The 22,080-nt window shown below is 43.4% G+C and overlaps 1 protein-coding gene across 1 annotated transcript in view; it reads left to right on the top strand.

The window, feature by feature from the left end:
* The window catches only part of ST8SIA4 (ST8 alpha-N-acetyl-neuraminide alpha-2,8-sialyltransferase 4), a 113,481-nt gene that overhangs the window by 44,185 nt on the left and 47,216 nt on the right, over positions 1 to 22,080 (top strand). Inside the window, exon 4 of the mRNA XM_056848491.1 lies at positions 13,138 to 13,431. Within this exon, the coding sequence (XP_056704469.1) occupies positions 13,138 to 13,431 (294 nt within the window). The remainder of the gene's footprint in view (positions 1 to 13,137; positions 13,432 to 22,080) is intronic.

Genomic DNA, 22,080 nt, shown 5'->3' on the forward strand with positions numbered 1-22,080 from the left:
TTTGGTCTTGGTCATGGTGGCTAGTTTGGAATCTGATGGATTGATTGCTTCTGTTGACAGCAGAACCCTAACCCGGCTGGTTGATAGGGGATCAAATGCTTATTTCACTCATTATAATGCACATCAATCTCTGACTTTTGTCTTCTTGGTTTCTGGTGTTTTTCCTGTTGTTATTCTGTCTCTCACAGCTACAATAAACCTACCATTAAAATTATGGACTGGTCCTTTCTTTGTCAGAGGGCAAACAGGCAAATTTTGCAGGGGATCAAATACTTTTTCCCCTCACTGTACCTGCGCTGAGTTTGCGCAGCAGGGATCCATAGCCTTGCGCGTATTGTGCTGCCGTCCTAACTAAGCTCGCTTAATTGGCCTTTCATGGTTTGCAGCACAGCTTAAATGAGACACACTTATGCGGGAGGAGCTCTTTTGCCTGCCCCCCCCCCTCACATTTAACCGGCCTCGGAGCAGAAGGGAGAAACACAAGAGAAGAGAGAAATCCACAAGCAGGGGGTGCCAAAGGTCCCATTTGCCCGTAGCATTCAGCCTCACAAGCATCGCGCTTGTGAAGGTGCCAGTTCGAAAAACAGCACGTTTCTGTGAGCCTCTCCAGTCTGAGAGCCCCGCAGTGACCCCTGAAGTAGTTATGTAGAGGTGTATGAATTGGCCCATTGATGAAAACTCTGTTGCTTGGGACAGGGTGGACAGTTACTGGCAGTCATGGCATAGGTCCAAGGCTATACGCGATGCTGAATTTCATGTAGTTTTCTCGGTTTTGGTTTTCTTAAAAATAAAATGGGGTTGCAGTATATCTTAGAAGATGGGATGGGGTTTATAAACTCTGTCTTTTTTTTTCCTCCCCAAAAATCACACACTAGCTGCTGGTTCCCATGTGGAGAAAAAGATAGAGGAACTTGCATCTTTCCCCCTGCAATAGAAAAGTCATCCGAGCAGGGGTTGTTTTTTTATGGTAGTAATGAAACTGCAGTAGAAAAGGTTTTATTAAAACCTTTCGAGGCAGATTGCAGCCTCTGTGGCTGCATTCTATTTTTAAAACCTGCACCCAAAAAAGATCTTAGAGGAAAATTTCCTGTGACTCAGTGATCTCTGCAGTTTTGCCCTTAGATGTAATGTCGCTCTATAAGTGTGAGGGGGCAACCCCTGAGAATTTAGTACTAATTGGATGGAAAACGAATGCACTACATCTGGAAATGTGTTTTAAATTTAATTGCCAGCAAAATGAGGAACCTTTGGCCTAATTTTCTGAAATTTGGCAGTCAGGATCCATTTTGTGAGCGGTGAAGTCCTTGAAAATTTATCTAAATTGGATGAGAAACAAAGTTAGAGAAATGTGTTTCCTGGTGAAACTGATGAAAAGAAAAAAGCAGTGGGATTATTCAAGTTAATGGAGCTTTTTCAATTAGTGTGTGTGGGGGAATTCTGCCTAGATTTCCACAGTAAGGAAGGGCAATTTTCACTGATTTTCAGCAGACAAAAATGACCCCTGAAATGCTACTTCTGAGGACCTGGAGACTGAGAGTCTCCTACAGGAGGGAAGATTGTGGAAATTGCCCCTTCTTTGCACTCACAGAAATTGAGGCAGGATCCTGGCCTTTCATTGTTTTGTGATGAATGCACAACTCTTAACAAACTGTCCTCCTCAAAAGTTCTTTGACTTCAATTCCCTTAAATTGCCTCAGAATTATCACAGAAGAGGAGGAAGAAGAGTTTGTTTTTATACTTTCTCTACCACTTAAGGCAGAATCAAACTGGCTTACAATCACCTTCCCTTCCCCTCCCACAACAGACACCCTGTAAGGTAGGTGGGGCTGAGAGAGCTCTTAATAGAGCTGTGATTAGCCCAAGGTCACCCAGCTGGCTTCATGTGTAGGAGTGAGGAAACCAACCTGATTCACCAGATTAGCATCCGCCGCTCATGTGGAGGAGTGGGGAATTGGACCCGGTTCTCCAGATCAGAGTCCACCGCTCCAAACCACCGCTCTTAACCACTACACCACGCAGGTCAAGATAGCCTGTAATGTTGACCTGATGTGCTCATTTCCTAGTATATGCAAACCTCAAGAAGTCAGGATGCTGCACAGCCTAACAGCCTTGTACCAGTCACCCCACAGAGGGGCTCCTGGTTAGAAGGTCAGCAGCACTTTGCTGGAGAAGAGGGTAGAGTTTGCTCAGTTGAGTAGTATTCTGACTCCTAGTTGTTATCTGGGATCTGAGATTTTATCTGCAGCAAATAAAAGTAGTGGAAAGTAGTGAGTTGTAGCCAACTTCACTTTTCTGTTATATGGGTATGCAGTTTCTGTATTTCAGTGTTATCCTTCGGTTTCTGAGGGTGGGAACCGTTCTGTCCTCAGAAATGGTCTGATGGATCCAAGCCAGAAACTTTAGAAAAAACCGGGGGTGGGGAGATTAAAAAAAAAACGAGCATGATATTAATCATCCTAATGAGAAGGGATCTTTGCAAATCAGTATTCTACAAATAGGAATATTTCATAGAGTTTTGATGTGATAGATGCACCACCATCAACATGTTAATTTAACCGGTTGCTTGCCTTACAATGGAGAACAAAATCTCCAGGCAGGTTTTGAATCTTGCTGAGAGGCTAAGTGGCAGGGCAGGTGAGACGTTTACCCCCAGGAGGGGAAACAGTGTTTTAGTGAGCTTTTTCTACACGGCTGAAACTAGCTACCTTGTTCTGCTTTCCCCCCCTAAATTTACATATATTCCTCTGCTTGTTTTTCCATGCCCTTACCATCTAGTGGCTAGATGTGCCGCTTCTCCAAAGGAAACAGTCTGAGATCTATGTTTAAGCGTCATTCATGCAACTAGGAACTGAGAATGTGAGTTCTGTGGTATTTTTTTTCCCCTTTCTGTTTGCAAAATAATCACTTCCAGCCTGCTGAAGCGACCGCTGCTGTTTTAAGCAAAGCACTTATGTCTCAGGAGTAGATGCTTTACAAAGATAAAAGTCACTTTCCTGAGGCAGCCTGCAGTTTTCGTTGTGCAGAAGGAGCAGCATTGTGTGTAAATTTCACTCTTGGAAAAGGGTGGTTTCTCACCTGTTAATGCAACCTTGAAATTTGAAAGCGTTAATTTTCCTGGCTCTTGATTGATTGGGAAGCTGCTTCTTGCATCAACATAAGAACCTGCTTGGATCGGACATGATGGGGAGGCCCTAATTTCACACTGCCTGACTATTCTTTGGCTGTCAGCAGGGAAGAAATTTTGTTTGGTTGTCAGCGGGAAAGAAATTTGTGTTTTCATTCAGTGTCAAATCCAGTTTGTCACATGAGATCTTTGCAAAAGGTAAACAAGTCAGCACATATACAGATAACTAGGATTAGCTGAATAAGATACTTTGGTTCTTTTTATTTGCAGCAGTTTCCTCGTACTGCAAATGATGGCTTTTTGAACTACTTCTTCCCACGCTTACAATAGAGTTGTTGTTTTTTTTGATGGGTTTGCACTGATAGAATCATAAAATTGTAAGCAGATTGTAATACATCCTACTACCAAAGGCGTAATGAAACAGACAAACTAGTTATTTGAAGGGCAACAGGAACCGAGTTCTTGAGAAACCACAAAAGAAAATAGAACTCTTAATTAGAATTATAACACTTTCTTGTTGACTGCAAATATCCTAGCCAAAACTTCTGTAAAAACATCAGTTTAATCTTTTTTGCTCTGTTCTGACTTCTGCATAACTGTGCATTCCAGCCTACATCTTAATTTTACTGACTTTTGCAATCCAAACAAGATCCCATTGCAATTACTACATAAATACTATCTTTTAAAAAATATCTTTGTATACACATCAGATTTTGTTATTTGTGCTTTCTCAGCATGGATTTATTCCTCCTTTCAGCCATTGAACACATGAGCACATGAAGCTGCCTTATACTGAATCAGACCCGTGGTCCATCAAAGTCAGTATTGTCTACTTAGACCAACAGCAGCTCTCCAGGGTCTCAGGCAGGGGTCTTTCACATCACCTACTTGCCTAGTCCCTTTAACTGGAGATGCCAGGGATTGAACCTGGGACCTTCTGCATGCCAAGCAGATGCGCTACAACTGAGCCACAGCCCTTACCTTAACCATTGCCCAACCTACTGGCACAGTAGGTATGAGCATAAGATATGTAGAACAGTGGGTTTTGTGTTTTGTACTGGTTGATGAACAGTTAAAAAATGGCAGCCATTAACTCAGGGAAAGCATAATTTGAAAGCCGATTTACACAAACAAGACTTGGACTCATGCATTCCCTTCCATCCTCCCTTTAAGCTCTCTAATTCATTCCCTCTCTTCTTGGTTTGTAACAAGCAATAGTTTGCCTGCAAATCGTAACTGGAAGCCATGGGGGTTGGGAGGTTACATTGTCCATACAGGTGTTGCCAAAAGATGGCACCTATGGCAAGGTCTCTGGCATAGACACACCCATCATAATGTTTGCAATTACTAATCTCGTGCATCTCCGCATCCTACTTGAGACAAATGCTTGTGAACATTAGAAAAAAGCAAAACATTGTTTGGAAATATTGGCTGGTTCAGGTGTACACCTTGAATAGAAGGTGATAGTGTGCTGTTCTTGGTCTCTTGCTATCCCACCTTTGGGAAAGAATTTGAGTAGAAGATTCTCAGGAGTAGTAGCAGGCTAAAGCCTAGTTCTTGCTGAGGTGGTGGTGACATTCTGTCTGGACTGTACAACTTGCTTTCATGCTCCTCTGTACCATCAGCCAAACGTCCCCTCTGCATAGAAAAGTAGCTTGTCAGCAAGAAGCCTTGTAGTCTCAGCCTTCTTCCTAAAATGCTAGTTTCCTTGTCAATTATTTGGCTGTCTTAGATGGTGGTTGCAGGAGACTACCCTTTCCTAATCTCGTGGTGGTGGTGCAGAGGTTTTTAATCTTAAAATGTACATTCATCTCCTATGGTCACAAATTAAGGCTAAAATAGCATGCGGGTCATGTTTCTGTGCTAGGTTCTTTTGTTGTCATTGTTTTCTGGCCCATCATCTGATTAGATTTCCAGCTCTTCCAGAAAAACAATATTAGGGCAAGTTTCTGTGACAAAGGAATCCGTAGAACTGCAGTCTTTTCCAGGATGGGATGAATCACTGATATTTTTCGCAGTGTTCATATTTATAGTCACACACCTGCTTCTTCAAATCAATATGCCGCCTGGAGAATGGCACTCATTTCAGACATGTGCTTGTATTAACAGGTTCAGTCAATGGAAAGGGCCATGGTGCAGATGGCTGAAATGCTTGCAGGAGTGTTTATAAGATGAAATGCTTTGTGAAATCTCAAGAGCAGTTGTTAGATCGTCATGTCTGACTGCGAGGTTTGAAATGGCAAAGCAGTCAGAAGGCAACACTTCTGGGGCAGATGGGGGGGGGAATCATCGCCAATTAAAGAATGTTCATCCCTCCATTATTCGAAAAACATTAAGAGGGATTAGAATTACTTGGGGGATATACAGGGGGAAACCAGGCTTTTTTTTAATGTCAGAGACCAGGTGTATTATTCTGATACTTCCAGTATTTCTTGTGAGTTAGATGTATTAGGCGCTTCGTCCTGCTCTGAGGTCTTGTTTGGCGGTAACCAGCAGTCTGCACCGATGGCTTGTCATTAGGGTTGCCAGGTCTCCCCCTGGGGGATTTTGAGAGTGGGTATCGTATGCATGCGGCTGGGAGTGATGCAATCCCGTCACTTCCGGTTTACTTCTGGAAGCGTGGCAGCGCAATGAGACAATTTTCCGCTCAAACCCCCATTTGAGTGACGGGATTATGTTGCTCGCGGCCACTTGTGATCCTTGCTGTGAGCCGGCTGATGGATTGGCAGGCAATTGCCCGCCATTCCAAGCCACTTGGCAACCCTACTTGTCCAGTTGAGCATGAGGTGCCCCAGAGAAGTTGCATAGTCTTTTGTGGAATCAGTCACTTGTGTGGGATGGGAAGGGTGTTTGCACTTCCAAGGTACTTACTATCCATTGCCACAAGTGGGCAAAGTTGGCTTATCCATGCAGAGGCTTTTAGCAACAAGCTCTGACTGGGGAAGTGGGGAGACCCCATCACTGTGGTTCAGGGGGAATAGCAGAGGAAGGTGAGAAACAGGACCCTGCTTCCCCAGCCTTCCTGAAGCCATTCACTGTTGCTTACTCTGACACAACAGCACCATATTCTCAGCGATAGGCCTGTGCCTGCCTCTCTCTGTCAATCACACACCTCATGTAGCTAAATGCATGGCCTGGCTCAGCTGAGAGCCTGCATCCACTAACCCACTCTTCCTGCAACCCAATGGTCTGGGGAGGACACAGGCTCTCTTACATTAAAAGAGTAATGTTATTTGGAAAACAGACAAAGAGGAAAGTTGCATATAACTATTTGGACAGGAAAAGGGAACAATGGAAGGATTTCAGATACGTTAGAGGATGCTAAACAGAGTTAAAATAATGTTGTAAGCTAATGCAAGCTATTTAAATCGATTCCCTAGTGTGATGGCTTACATTTCTTTGTGGATCCCAAACCCCATCAGCTTGACATAGGCCTGACCTACAAGGAGTTCCTCTTTTTTGGTTTGCTGCAGGAAAAGGCAGTCGTAACACTCACCTGAGCGTTTTCTCTATTTTGCTTTAATCACACCCTCTTGCATAGATAGGTGCTTTGTTTAGGGTTGCCAACTTCCAGGTACTAGCTGGAGATCTCCTGCTATTACAACTGATTTCCAGCCGATGGAGATCAGTTCACCTGGAGAAAACGGCCGCTGTGACAATTGGACATTGACGCCCCTCCCCTCTCCAAACCCTGTCCTCCTCAGGCTTCGTCTCAAAAACCTCCCGCCGGTGCCGAAGAGGGACCTGGCAACCCTAGCTCTGTTCCTTCTCTGACTGGTGTTAAGCCAATCAGTTGATTTATTTTTTGAGGAGAAACCCTATCCTTCTGTCTGGGGCTTTATGATTTGCTGTCCTGTTTCCTCTCTGACTAAAATCATTTCCTGGAGGGATAGCCTGGTTTTCAAGCATAATTAGTAATAGGAAAATCATGGGGACCAAGATGGGACTCATGGCACTGTGTTCAACTCCCCATTCAGTCATGGGTGGCCTTGGGCCAGCACAATCTATTATGCAAGATCCTTGTTTGGGTAAAATTCAGCAAGGGCTAATCATGTATATCATCCTGAGCTCCTTGGAGAAAGGACAGGATAAAACTGACAGACAAATACGAACTTTAGAGGTCAGTAGTCCATTCCCTTGTTCACTGTTAGAAGCCTGTGCATAAACACAGGTGTATTTTAGAGAAAGGTACAAACAGATTGCCGTGCTGTTAATTTGGTGCTGCAGTAACAGATTAAGAGTATGGAAAGCATCCCAGGCAATTATAGAATGCCAGAGTTGTACCTCAAGTACACAATGCCTGTCAGCTTTCTGGCCCTTTGGTTCAGGTTTCCATATGAGCAGGGTGGCAGTCTGACATTGGCTGGTAGCTGGTGACAAATATACTGATATAATTGGTTCTTGTAGGTTATCCGGGCTGTGTAACCGTGGTCTTGGAATTTTCTTTCCTGACGTTTCGCCAGCAACTGTGGCAGGCATCTTCAGAGTAGGGTTACTACTCTGAAGATGCCTGCCACAGTTGCTGGCGAAACGTCAGGAAAGAAAATTCCAAGACCACGGTTATACAGCCCGGATAACCTACAAGAACCAATGAACTCTGACCGTGAAAGCCTTCGACAATATACTGATGTAAGATTACCTTCTGTTGAGGTGCCTCTCCATGACTAGAAAACACCTGGTTGTTGTATAGTACTTTGTGGTATTGTATGAAGTAGCACATTGACAACTCTTAACTGGTTTCCCACTATCCCGGTTGATAATTAATCAATGCTGTGATTACAGTATTTTCTAGATACATTTTAGAGAAAATTTAGAATGGATATGAAAATGTTAGAGTGGAATGGGTTTTCTAAATGATCAGGACATGTTTTAGTGGGTGTTGTGACTATACTTCAAGAGTTATATTCCCCTCTTAATTTGTATTTGCAAGTAATGCAACAATTGCTTCCACATGGAAGTTTTCTTCTACTTTTGGTTCCAAACCAATCAGATTTTTGAGGGAGGGGGCAGGGGAAAACATCTATATGACATTGTTCTTTAGTTGTTCTCTTAACAATTTTTCACCATTCTTACAATGCTTTTCCCCTGTGATCGTTTTGGAAAGATGTGCACATTATCATGCTGTCTGGATGGTAATGTGCTCTTTTGCACAAGAACTTTCCTGTACCATTTCCCTGTCATCTGATTTTCCTTGCTCTACAACCAGAGAGTTTTTTGAGGTCTTAAAAAAAAAAAGATAATTGCTATAGTGCTATAACAAGTAATGCTTTTTTTAAAAGCCCTCTGGTGGCATGGTGGGGAAAATGGTGACCACAAGGGGCTGATGTCAGAAAAGTGTGCTGAAAACGTGCATCTGGAAGCCCCTTTGCCAAAGCAAATGCCTCTGCATTTGCACAGTTATGAGAGCAACTGGGAGAGGCTTACTAAGTGGATACAACCAAAGTTCCACATTCATAGAAAAAGCAAAGCAGAATGAAACTTGGAACTGTATTTTGAAAGAGATGCAATATTTTCTCAAAAGTGGGACATAACAACTTTTTTCCTTTCATGCTTTATTGATGCTTGAATTCAAATTCAGAATAATTCTAGTTAGAAGGTGTGATCAAAACAGTGCAGTACTAAGAGTAACACTCTTCTCAGTTCATTGTCTTCAGCGGGTTTAGTTGGGTGTTAGTTACTCTGATTAGGCTTGCTCTGTAAATCACCTAGCATAATGAACAAACAAACAGTGCATTTTATTTTACTTTAATTCAGTTCTCTTGGGAGTTTTCCAACAAAAAAGTAACATGTTTGTGAAGTTAAGTGGTCATGCCAACATGCAGAGTGTTTCACATTGTCTTATATGGGAAGGAAAACTCCTCACACTGAGTGCAACAGGAAGCTTTTTCATGTGGAGCACTCTGATCTCTTCCAATATGTACAACTGTGGAAGGAAATGGACCTTATTTATTGTACTTAATTATTTAGGCAGTGCTATGTTATTATTTGAAACACCAGTCCTGGAATGATCCCTTTGATTAGTCTTAGGGCTTTTATGTGTACCCTAATAAAAGATAAAGAGCCTCTTGGCACAGAGTGGTAAGCTGCAGTACTGCAGTCCAAGCTCTGCTCACGACCTGAGTTCAACCCCAATGGAAGTTGGTTTCAGGTAGCCGGCTCAAGGTTGACTCAGCCTTCCATCCTTCCGAGGTCAGTAAAATGAGTACCCATCTTGCTGGGGGTAAAGGGAAGATGACTGGGGAAGGCACTGGCAAACCACCCCATAAACAAAGTCTGCCTAGGAAATGTCGGGATGTGACATTACCCCATGGGTCAGGAATGATCCGGTGCTTGCACAGGGGACCTTTACCTTTTTAATAATAGATAACTGTCAAACTCAGTAAATGAGCACTATTCTGAAGGGAAGCACACATTGATCAAATCTTTGAGGCTGATCTTGAGATGGAGAAGGTAATAAGGGGGTGACTAATGTTATGATGGTAGGGGAGATTTCAATTACCTTCACATTGACTGGGTAAACATGTGCTCGAGTCATGCTGTAGAAATGAGATTCCTAGGAATCATGAATGACTGTGCACTGGAAAAGTTGCTCACAGAGCCAACCAGAACAGTAGTTATCTTGGACTTGGTTCTCAGTGGGGCTCAAGACCTGGTGAAAGATGTAGAGGTTGTTGCACCAATTGGGAACAGTGACCACAGTGCTATTAAGTTCAGCATTCATGTCAATGGAAAGTTAGCCCTAAAGCCCAAAACTGTAACATTTCATTTCAAAAGAGGAACTTTACAAAAATGAATGGAATAGTTAAAAGGAAGCTGAAAGAGAAACACAGGAGAGTCAAATCCCTAGAGGATGCTTGGAAGCTATTTGAAATCACACTAATTGAAGCCCAGACAGAATACATTCCACAGGTTAGGAAAGTCACTGCTAAGTCTGAAAGAATGCCTAAATGGTTAACAATGCAAGTCAAGGAAGCTATAAAAAGTAAAGAAGCTACTTTTAAAAAGTGGAAGGTCTGCCCCAATGAATTGAACAGAAGGGTCCACAGGTTCTGGCAAAAGAAATGCAAGTCAATAATTAGGTATGCAAAAGGAGAATTTGAGGAGTAGGTTGCTAAAAGCATCAAGACAAACAATAAACATTTCTTTAAATATATCTGGATCAGGAAACCAGTCAGAGAAGCATTTGGGTCTTTGGATGAGCAAGGAATAAAGGGATTGCTAAAGGAAGATGGGGAGATGGCAAAGGAGTTCAATGAATCTGTTGTTTCTGTGTTTATTGTGGAAAGTGTGGGGCACTTACCAATGCTGCAGCCACTATTTTCATGAAGGTAGTCTGAAGAAATGAGTCAAACTGAGGTGATGAGAGATGAGGTTCTAGACCTACTGGAGATATTAAAAACTAATAAGTCTTCAGGTCCTGATGGCATATACCCAAGAGATCATAGGGAACTCAAATGTGAGATAGGTTTCATATACTGGTTAGTAGATCAACTATCACTAAATTCAGCTACTGTACTAGAAGACTGGAGAGCAGGGTGGATAAAAATCAATGATTTTTAAAAATCAGATTTTTAAATTTAAATCAGATTTTTTAAAAAATAAAGTGCTTTTTGAGAAAATCTTTCTAAAGATAGATTTTTGTTTAAGATACATTATAGTTCAAAGGTTATTCATCATGAAATATAGATTAGTTTTAAATTATGTAGCATGAGGCTGTATATTGATGCAGTGTTTACATTTTTGGTAAACGAATTTCATCTCCACAAATTGCGGGGGTAGGTGACAATGTGGCAAATAATGTTAAGTGTTGGTAAGTATAAGGTGATGCCCATTGGGACAAAAAGTCTCAACTTCAGGTATAGGCTAATGGGGTTCTAAACTTGCTGAGGCTGAGAGAGAAAAAGATCTTGGAATTCTAGGTCAATGAAAGTGTCAACCCAGCATTGATGAAAAAGACAAACTTTGTTTGGAATGATTAGGAAAGGGAGTGAAAATAAAATAGACAATTTTACCTTGCCTCGGTATAGATCTACAATGTGGCCTCATTTGGAATACCGTGTACAGTTCTGGTTACTGTATCTCATAAAGGACATTGCAGAGATGAAAAAAGTATGGAAGAGAACAACCCAGATGATAAGAGATTGAAGCATCTTCCCTATGTAAAAAAGGCTGATGAGTCTGAGCTAGGGCTGTTGAAAACAAAACAAAAAAATCGGTTTAATTTGGTTTCGGGTTTAAATGGCCTTTTTTAATTCGGGAAAACCAGAATGCCGAATTCCCCTATACCGGTATAGGTGGGAATTCGGCTTTAAATTCGACATTCCCAAATAATTCGGCCATTTAAACACAATAAATGCATTTTGCAGCTTTTCATGGCTCCTGCGGGGGCATTTTTGCAGGTAGAGGTCCCAAATTTTCAGGGTAGCTATAAGGGACTCTTCTTGCAAGAACCCCCACGTTTGGTAAAGATTGGGTCAGGGGGTCCGGAGTTATGGGGTCTGGAAGGGGTCGTCCCCATCCTCCTCCATTCAAATGCATTGGCAAAGTGGCTGTGTTCAGACTCTTTAATATGATCTTACCAATGTATCTGAATAGAGAAGCTGGGCTTTAAACAGTGGGTAAGTTCACCCCATACCTCCATAGAGACAAAGTGTATCACATTGTATCTCTGTGAAGGCACTGGGCGAACTTTCCCACCCACCATTTAAAGCCCAGCTTCTCCATTCAGATACATTGGTAAGATCATATTAAAGAGTCTGCCAATGCATTTGAATGGAGGAGGATGGGGCGACCCCTTCCAAACCCCATAACTCCGGACTCCCTGACCCAATCTTTACCAAACTTGGGGGGTTCTTGCAAGGAGAGTCCCTTCTAGCTACCCTGAAAATTTGGGACTGCTTCCTGTAAAAATGCCCCCACAGGAGCCGCAGAAACCCAGATATTTGAGAATGGCAAATACAGCTTTGCCAACCTCCCAGATTTTGTGGACTCGGTAAACCCGAACCAGAAATTTACCGAATTTGCATTTATTCGGTATTTTTATGGTTCGGTTTTTACCGAATCAACAGCCCTAGTCTGAGCCTTTTCAGTTTAGAAAACAGATGACTAAGGGGGATATGAGGTTTATAAAATTATGCACAGAGTGGAAAAAGTTGACAAAGAGAACTTTTTCTCCCTCTCCCAAAATATGTGAACTCAATGGCATCCAATGAAGCTGATCGGCAGTAGATTCAGGAGAGACAAAAGAAAATAGTCCTGAACTCAGTGAGTAACTAAAAAATGGAATTTGTTGCCAGAGGATGTGGTGATAGCCACAGGCATAGACAGTTTTAAAAGGGGATTAGAGGGATTCATGGAGGATAGGACTATCAGTGGCTACTATTCGTAGTGACTAAAGGGGACCTCCGCATTCAAAGGCAGTAAACCTCTGAATGCCAGGGCCAGGAGGCAACATCAGGGGAAGGCCTCAGCCTCTATTCCCTGTTGTTGGTCCTCCAGAGAGACTAGTTGGCCACTGTGTGAGACAGGATGCTAGACTAAGTGGACAACGGGTCTGATCCAGCAGGGCTCTCCTTATGTTCTTACAGTTGTATTGTCTTGCATCCTGATCGTAGTGTGTTGCTCTTCTGAAGTCAGTTCCCTTCACTTAAGTGGAACTTCATTTCCAAGTAATGTGCTTTAAGTTTGGTGTGACATTCACTAAGAAATGAAGCCGAATGCAGTGTTTTACTTTGGTGTATAATTTTAAGTAGTTAGGGTTTGTTGATTTCAGTGGGATTAAGGACGCTTCTGGATTACACCCAATACTATTCAGATTGTTAGGTGTGTATGATCAGTACAATGCTATGTTAAACCATGCTGGATGGCCATGGTTATTTGTTGGGTTCTTTGTTTGCTCACTTGCTTTGAAGCAGCTGGCCGCGTTCTTTCCGGCCGTTACATCATGTGTGCCTTTTGTCTAAGTGAATGTTTCATATTTATTTTTATTTGTCCATTAATCTCTTCCTCTTCAGGTGCAATCTAGCTCCCGTGGTGGAGTTTGCTGCAGATGTGGGAACTAAATCAGATTTTATTACCATGAACCCATCAGTTGTACAAAGAGCATTTGGAGGCTTTCGGAATGAGAGTGACAGAGAAAAATTTGTGCATAGACTGTCCATGCTGAATGACAGTGTCCTTTGGATCCCAGCTTTCATGGTCAAAGGCGGAGAGAAGCATGTGGAGTGGGTTAATGCATTAATCCTTAAGAATAAATTGAAAGTGCGAACTGCCTATCCGTCACTGAGACTTATTCATGCTGTCAGAGGGTAAGTGTCTGGAAAAGACTGGTCTGTCCTTGGCACAATAGAACTCATAACTAAAACTTCCACTAGACAGAAAGAATAGCTGTAAAAGGTTTATGATAATTCTATTCTAGTCATAATGGGTTCTATTTTTTGAAAAGGTCACGCTTGTTTGGTCAAAAATGTTTCCCACTCATTTCGAGGCAAACAGTGAGAAGTATTTAATTTGGTGACCTTTCTTTCCTCTCTATACAAATAAAAAACGTGCTATAGGTATTTTGGAGGAATGTTTAGAAAGGCTTTCGCTTGCTGTAGAACTAACCAAATATTCAAAGTTTGAAAGTTTTGGTCCTATCTGCCAGGTATGTGATTTTTAAAGTATCTTTTTGATGATGCAACAGACCTTTAGAACCCTTATTTTTGCCTTCCACAGTCAAATTCAATTGGACTAGTTTCATCTGAGCAGTTTGCCAGCCCAAATCCCTAATATATTTGATTCCCCGCCCCTCCCGATATCTATTTTTTGAGTCATCACAAACCTTTTGTATTGATTTACAATATGTGGAAACCCGAACCAAAGGGATTTTTTTTTAAAGAGGAGATGTAGTTGCTTGTTAAGGTGTACAAATCATGTTCAGCTTTTGTATTGCTTCATTCCTTCTTTTTGTGTTTCAAGAACCACCTTAATCAATTTGTCACTGCAGATGGATTCTTAGGGCGAAAACGCATGGTCGCTTTATCATCCTTTAATCCCTGTTTTAGCCAGGATCGAACTCACATTAGGCGAAATGCATGGGTTAGGCGAAACACATGGGATCCTGGCTGAAACAGGGATTAAAGGAGGATAAAGCGACCATGCATTTTCACCCTTAGTCTGTGATGATGGAGGACAGTCCGGGAATGGCGCGGCTGCACTGGCCCCTGAGCGGATTGCTGCCAGGCGCAGCAAGCCAAAAATGCTATTTTAAAGAAAACCTTGTGAAACCGCTCCATAAGGTTTCACGGGGCTGTGCCGTGATTTTAGCAGACGCAAGTTTGCGCCTGCTAAAGAGGGTGTTCCCAGGGCAAAAGGGCTTTGGGAGCTGACTAAAGTTAGCTCTGCCCCTGATAACACCCCCTTTGGCGCTGGCAGGAAACCCTGTGCCAGAGATATGCTGGCATCCCTGTCTTGCGCTGTCCCACTGCTCCCCAGCGCTGGCGTAACTGGCCCTGCGCTGTTGTTAGTGCCAGTTTAGCCGGCACAAGTGGCACTAACACCGACCCAGGGGTCACCCCGGCTCCTAACCCCCTTCGCCCCTCCCCCATTAGAATTGATCTGCCCGTCCTTCTAGAAGCACTTCTTTCCAAAATATAGTCCTCTGTTTGGTTGCTACAGTGCAGAGTTTCTTTCCTGGTTTATGATTTTTTAAAAAATGTGGTGCTGTAAAATGGCCATTGGTAAAGTTTGCCTGAGCTGACCATGATTTTCAATCCACTGAACATTACTTCTTCATTATATGAGACTTGATCCCTAACTGATGGAGTATGCAGTATTTAATCACTGTATACTTGAGAGCGGAATACTAGCAGCATTGGTTCCGCATACTAACTGATCCATAAAGGGTTTCGGTTTTTCTTCTTTGATGGACAGGTTGGTTTGGGTTGATTATGATCCCAAGAGAAAGATTGTATTGGTTTTTGAATTCCTCACTATTCATTTGTTAAAAATCTTCCAGAAAACCAGTATTTTGTCCATTTAGTAAGTGTTCTTAATGTTTCCAAATGTTTAATCATGTCCTAGAGTGTTAAATCCCACTTTTGCCATATTCACTTGTTTTTGAATAGAAAAAAAGTATTGTCCCATAAGGCAATAGACATTATTCTTCGTCTGTAGCAACCTCACATTGATCAGCTACTGTTGGCCTCTGCAATTAGAGCTGGTTGCTTATCCATGCTTTGCTGATGCACAATGACACGGAATGAGCTGATGCCTGGCCCAGACCCCTAGCAGCCATGGCAGGGCCTTCCCCAACTATCAGACCAGCAGGCACTAACCTGAGGCTGGAAGGAGCGCAGCCAGTTCAGCTGCAGGAAAGAGAGCCACGCCAGGTGGGGCCAGTGGCTGCCGGGGCCAGGAGTCTGCCTGGGTTCATCCTGACAAGGCCAATGATGTCATCAGCCAGTGACAGACTGGTGACACCTGTGCCAGACTGGAGCAGGCCCCAGCAGACCCCAAGACCGCTAGGGAAGGGGACCTCACCCCTCAGGGAGGGCAACAGCCTTGCCAACAGACCCAGCAGCCCAGGCAAGAAGCCAGGGACAGCTGAGCCAGGACAAGCTGCAGGCTGGGGTGGAGACAAGCCCTTAGCCTTAGTAGGGAAGAGAGAAGCCAGGGGTTGGTGGAGGGATTAAGAAGTAGACAAGGAGAGTCCCTTCTAGCTACCCTGAAAGCTACCCTGGGAAGAGAGAATGCCCCACCCATTGCTCCATATTGGCCAGAACAAGTGCCATAATCTGACAAGCGGGGATGTGATTGGCCCTTGGGAGAAGGAGGTAGGGCAGGCATTCTTCATAAAGGAAGCTCCAGGGAGGAGAGGTGCGGACAGGACTTCTTGCTGGAAGGGAGATAGCTGTCCAAGAAAGGGAAGAGGATGAAGATGCTGCAGCTTCCTGTTCCTTCTATTCTGAGGCCTGGAGGAGCTTTGTCAGCGTGGTCCAACACAGTACACACATTATGACAGTCCTAGCTAGGTATTTTAAAAAGTTAAGTTTCAAAGGAGATGATGTAGAGGGCATTACGTGGTGGAGAAAATGTGCAGGACTTAACTTTTTTGAAAGCATTTACATTAATAAAAATAACTATCCTCTTCTCCCAAAACAGTAGTCTTCTCTAAAATGTTGAGTAAAATTGTAATCTCCATAGCTGATCTTCATAACAACTGCAGCAATCTCCAGTAATAGCTTAAAGTACAAAATCTTCAGATAATAATCCTGAGTGATGGTAGCTTTAAAGAATATTAATAACCTTGCTCTGTTTCTCATAGGGCCTGATGAAATGTTGCAGTATGGGGAGAATGCGCATCACCTCCTGTCTGTGGGGAGGGAGGTGGAAATAAATGAATGTCTATTTACAGGCGGTGTTTCTCCGACCACCCAGTGTGCCCCCAGAAAAAAAAGGGTTAAGTTACGTGGCCAGGGAATTACCAATCCACTTGTTCCCCTTGGTGGGAGGGCATAGGGTTGTCACTCTGGTCAACTGGCCAGTCAGATATTGTCAGTTTGGTCAGTTGGGTGGTGATTCACCATCTCCTTATGGCCAGATATACCCTGAAGCTGACCGTGACACTGTGTAGGTCACAGTTTATCTTCTCCTTTCCTTATGGTGTCACTTGTTAGCAAAGGTGTGTGGAGAGCTGTGCTTTTCCAAGCAGCCAAACAGCTATAACTGCAGACATCTCAAACATGCTTGCTGACTGCTGGGCCTTTCATACCTGTTTTTCTTCTTCTTTATACTAGCTATTGCTTTCCTTTTTGTGTCTAATCTTTTTTAAAATTTGAAATTATAGACAGGCCATCCAGTGGTCCAGAATAAAAGCAAGCAAACAAAAAATCCCCTGAACTATGAAGTGAATTGTTCGACATAACTAATTTTAAATGTTATAATACTTCATTGTATTTTTTAAAACAACACGTTAATCCTATTGTTTTACAATAACAGATAATTAGCTCCGGACACCTGGAGTCCCTTGCAGATAAACAGGCTACAAATGCTTTAAATAAACAAATAAATAGTCTAGGGCAGTTAGCATAAATATCAACCTATGGATGACCACATTATCTTTGTTTTTGTTCTAGTAAGGGGGAATGCTTTAAAAAACCTTGACTGATGGTTGGTAATATTTGACTGGTCAAATGACCAATGTTCGGAGGGCATAGGTGGGCATATCTATACTAAGAGTTTCTCATGGGCTTTTGTGTCTGAACAGGTACTGTGCTCTGTTTCATTCTAAATCCAGCCCCCTGTGAATTTTGCACTTCAGAGCAAGTACTGTGAAGGAATAAACTTGCTCTTCCGCAGAGAGAGTGATATTGTTCTCATCTGTAGCTTTTGTGCTATTCGCCACAGCATGATTCCAAAAACAAGTCCAGAAGTTACTCTCTAATAAGCAAAATTATAGTAAATTAAGGTTTTAGTAGAAGCATAAGAAAAAACACAAAAGGATTCTGGAAATTGCTACTAGCTGTGCAGGAAAAAAAATAAGGAAACACAGTGTACCCACAGAGACCCTACTTTTTAAGCTATAAAAGGGGTGCGAGCTGGGAAACAGCATCTAATGATGTACCCCATTAGATACACCAGTTGTTCCTGGCAGCATGAAAATTAAATGAAATGTGAAATACAGAAATATTGAAAAGTATTGAAATATAAAGATAAAGCTAATTGGCTAAACCTTTGCATTTAGAAGAAGAGTTGGTGTTTGTATACCGCTTTCCTCTACTGTAAGGAGTCTCAAAGTGGCTTACAATTGCCTTCCCTCCCCCCCTCCACAACAGACACCTTGTGAGATAGGTGGGGCTGAGACAGTTCTGAGAGAACTGTGACTGGCCAAGGTCACCCAGCAGGCTTCATGTGGAGGAGTGGGGAATCAAACCCGGTTCTCCCTATTAGAGTCTGCCACCAGGGTGGGTCTTGTTTATATATCAGATGGCATACAGCCATTTCCAGTTTGTGGGTAGTGCTGAACACTACAGAGGGAGTATCCGTGCAAAACTAGATTTCCTCTGATATTAGGTATGCTTTCCCCAAATCATTCCATAGCTAATGCTGATGCTCAGGCTGCAGGGAACTGTCTCAGTCATCAAGGCTAAAGGCAGTTTGGGGAAGAAGGCATTGGTTATATATTAATCTTATCCAAGAAGACCCACATGCTCAGTAATACTGTCCCTACATGCTGCCTCCAGGGTGTCAGGGATCCCCTTGAACAGTGTAGTGTAGTCAGTGTGGGGATCTGCAGGAAGAACTGGCAGAATCACCACTCTCCTTCAGTGTGGTATAGTGGTTAAGAGTAGTTGTTTGGAGTGGTGGACTCTAATCTGGAGAACCGGGTTTGATTCCCCACTCCTCCACATGAGCGGTGGACACTAATCTGGTGAACCGGGTTGGTTTCCCCACTCCTACACATGAAGCTAGCTGGATGACCTTGGGCTAGTCACAGCTCTCTTAGTTCTCTTAGCCCCACCTACCCCACAGGGTGTCTGTTGTGGGGAGGGGAAGGGAAGGAGATTGTAAGTTGGTTTGATTCTTCCTTAAGTGGTAGAGAAAGTTGGCATGTAAAAACCAACTATTCTTCTCCTCCTCCTCGAATGAAAGAAGTGTCCTTATAATGGCAGAAAACAGCCATTGGATCAAAACCATTGATAATTCTTGGCATTTGTGTAGCACCCATGTTGGCTTTATTGACATTACCTTGTTGTAAGGTTTCCAGCAGTCCTGTAAAGTTGATTTGATGAGCTATTGTAAGGATTGCAAAATAATGTACATGAACTACTTTGAACATTTGGAAGTACTATACATGTTATTATAGATTTATCTTTATTGTTATTTACATCCTTTATAATCTGCCTTTCTCAGTGAGACCCAATGCAGATTACACAGTGTGTGACAATTTAAATAAACGAGACACCTGATAAACTATACTGGATTGCAGAATTTGAAAAAGAGAAATTTGATAACAGAGCTGAAACCAAGCTGAAAGCTTGGTTTAACATGACATGTTAAACAGTGTATGAATTACATAGTTATACTTATAGCAACAGCCAAGACATATTAGGTACCATAGTACTATGGCCCTATTCCTTTACCAAAACATCATTCTGGAAAAAAATTGCTTCTCTCCCCAAACCTTGCCCTCCCAAGATTCCACTCCCAAATCTCCACGAATTCCCCAACCTGGAGCTGCCAACTTTAAGGAGGAACTGATCTTTGTACTTGGGAGATATGTTGTGATTCCAGGAGATCTCCAGGCCCCACCCAGAGGATGGCAACCCTAGAAGAAGAGGGGGGGAAAGGAGAGGCTATGGGGAATTCCAGGAAATTGGAAATAGCGGAGCAGGGTAAAATGAGATCCCTCTCACAAGTTCTTGAGGGTTCCCACTTGTAGTACATAAGATTGCGCTCTGTGGAGCCCCACAAGACAACTCCCACACTGAAGTTAGCTTATCTCTAATGACAACCCTTTGAACCTGAGCCATGAGGAACGATTTAAAACCAGTCCAAGGTACATCCCCTAATACCTACTTCTGCTTCCCAACATCTCCATAGGATAGCATCATCTACTCTATCAAAAGCTGCAGATAGGTCCAGTAGGAACAACAAAGAAGTATGGCCTTGGGCTGAGTCTGAGAATGACTGGTTTGCGTAAGGCCACCTAACAAGTTCAAGTCAAATCCAAGTGAACTTGAGGGCTTCCTCCTTGCAGCTCACTCTTTTAACCCCACTGCTACCCCAGCTGTATTTTAGGAGTTCTGTGAATGGCGCTGCCAACTTCCTATTCTCTAAAAATCAGATGTAGAGGCCTGCTTCGGAATGGGACTATGGCATGGGGGCGGGGTGCATCTTTCTCTCACTTGGTTTTCCTAAGCAGCCTGAGGGAGCTCCTGTTTGCCCCACTGGGAAAACACATAGTGCTTGGATCAGGAGTTAAAACAATCATCAGTAGGATACCAGTAGTAGAACAAGGATTCAGTTTGAGAGTGGGGGGGAATGAGGGGTTTCTGGCAGAGCATTTATGAAGCTTTAGAAGAGGCACATCATTAGCGGTGTCTCCTGAAGTAGCAAGCTAAACTCAAAAGGATATAATCTGAGCAGGGGGGGAAATAAACAGCACAATTTGTTGTTTCCTAACCTAAGTCAGTCCATTAAACAGTTTTGGAGGAAAGAAATGTTTATCTCCAAGAGTTAAGTGGCCCGTTGTGTCTCCCTCACAGACGGCTTTACTTTTTGAAGAACTCAGCTGCTCCACAGATACTCTGAACAGAGCGAAATTATTTTTCAGCTAGACTTGATGTAACGTTTTATTATAAGGGCTCCAGCTTTAAAAAAGGCATGAACGTGCAAAATTGAACAGTTTATTATTTATACTGCTGTAATTCTCAAAGACTCCAACTGGGCCTGTGGCCTCATGGTTCTACTTTTTGTGGGAAATTATAGTATAGAATACCAGTGGTATACAGTCAAAGCATAAAAAATTCATTTTTGGCAAACTGGGAAGCCTTTTTCTCGAGATTATTTTGCATTTACTGTTCAGTGTAGAGCTCTTGGATGTGGCTGAGCCCGAATGACTACTACTATAGAGGCCTTTGTGTTCACAAAGCCTGCATGATTTTGTAGTTAATGACATCTGTGTGCTGAGCATGAGGCAAAGGAGTCTGATATTATGGTGTAGGAAAATAGTCACAGATTTAATGAAGGCATTGCTGTATTCCTCTGTCATTTTCAAAATGTCCTGGTCCTTTGTCTAAAACATGAGCCACAAAAACGTCTTAAGATGCTTAAAAATGAATCTTCATAGAAGACTTTGGGCGAAAACGCATACCGTATATACTCGCGTATAAGCTGAGTTTTTCAGCCCAAAAAAAGGGCTGAAAAAGCCGGCCTCGGCTTATACGCGGGTCAATACGGTAGAGGGGGAAGGGAGGAGGGAGGAGGGAGGGGGGAACTTACCGCCGGCATCTTTTCTCTGCCGGGAGAGGCCTCTAGAGGCCCTCTGCGGCCGCGGGGAGGGCGCTCTGCCCCCCCGCCGTCATCTCCCGGCCGGGAGAGGCCTCTAGAGGCCCTCTGCGGCCGCGGGGAGGGCGCTCTGCCCCCCCCCGCCGCCATCTCCCGGCCGGGAGAGGCCTCTAAAGGCTCTCTGCGGCCGCGGGGAGGCGGCTCCACCGCCCCCGCCGGGCCGCACCACTTCCCGCCGCCAGGAGCGGCCTGGGGGGGGGCCTCCTGCAGCTGCAGGAAGGCCACCCCCGCCGGATCCGCAGCTTCCCACCGCCAGGAGCCCAGAAGGTAAGTCTGCGGGGGGGGGAGGGGTTATAAGCCGACCCTCGGCTTATACGCGGGTGCCTAATTTTTCCCCATTTTTGGGGAGAAATTAGGCACCTCGGCTTATACGCGGGTCGGCTTATACACGGGTATATACGGTAGTCACTTTATCCTCCTTTAATCCCTGTTTTAGCCAGGATTGAACGCACATTAGGCGAAACACATGTGTTCGATCCAGGCTGAATCCTGGCTGAAACAGGGATTAAAGGAGGATAAAGCGACCATGCATTTTCGCCCTTTGTGTCTTCAGTGTCTTTCTTTCTGTCTATTTGTCTATCAATCATATTTCTATCCTACATCTCTATATAAATATATCCAAGGTTGCTTATAATAATAAATGACTACAAAATAACAATAGAACATTTAAAAACAGCAGCAAAAAAGCAGAAAGTTTAAAAAATCAAAGTAAGAGGGGTGCCCCTAGGGAGGGATAGAGAGTTTTTGAGGGAGGTGTGATGTAATCCTGTGCTTGTTAAGCCAAGAGGAAGAGCTAGAGTTGCCAGATATCCCATGACAACCAGCAGGGGGTGGGTGGGGGGGACTTACTGGCAGCAAACTGAGGCCTAAGCCTCTGTCACCAGTGACCCATCAACATCACTTCC

Source organism: Euleptes europaea, chromosome 4, assembly GCF_029931775.1.
Source record: "Euleptes europaea isolate rEulEur1 chromosome 4, rEulEur1.hap1, whole genome shotgun sequence".
NCBI lineage: Eukaryota > Metazoa > Chordata > Lepidosauria > Squamata > Sphaerodactylidae > Euleptes > Euleptes europaea.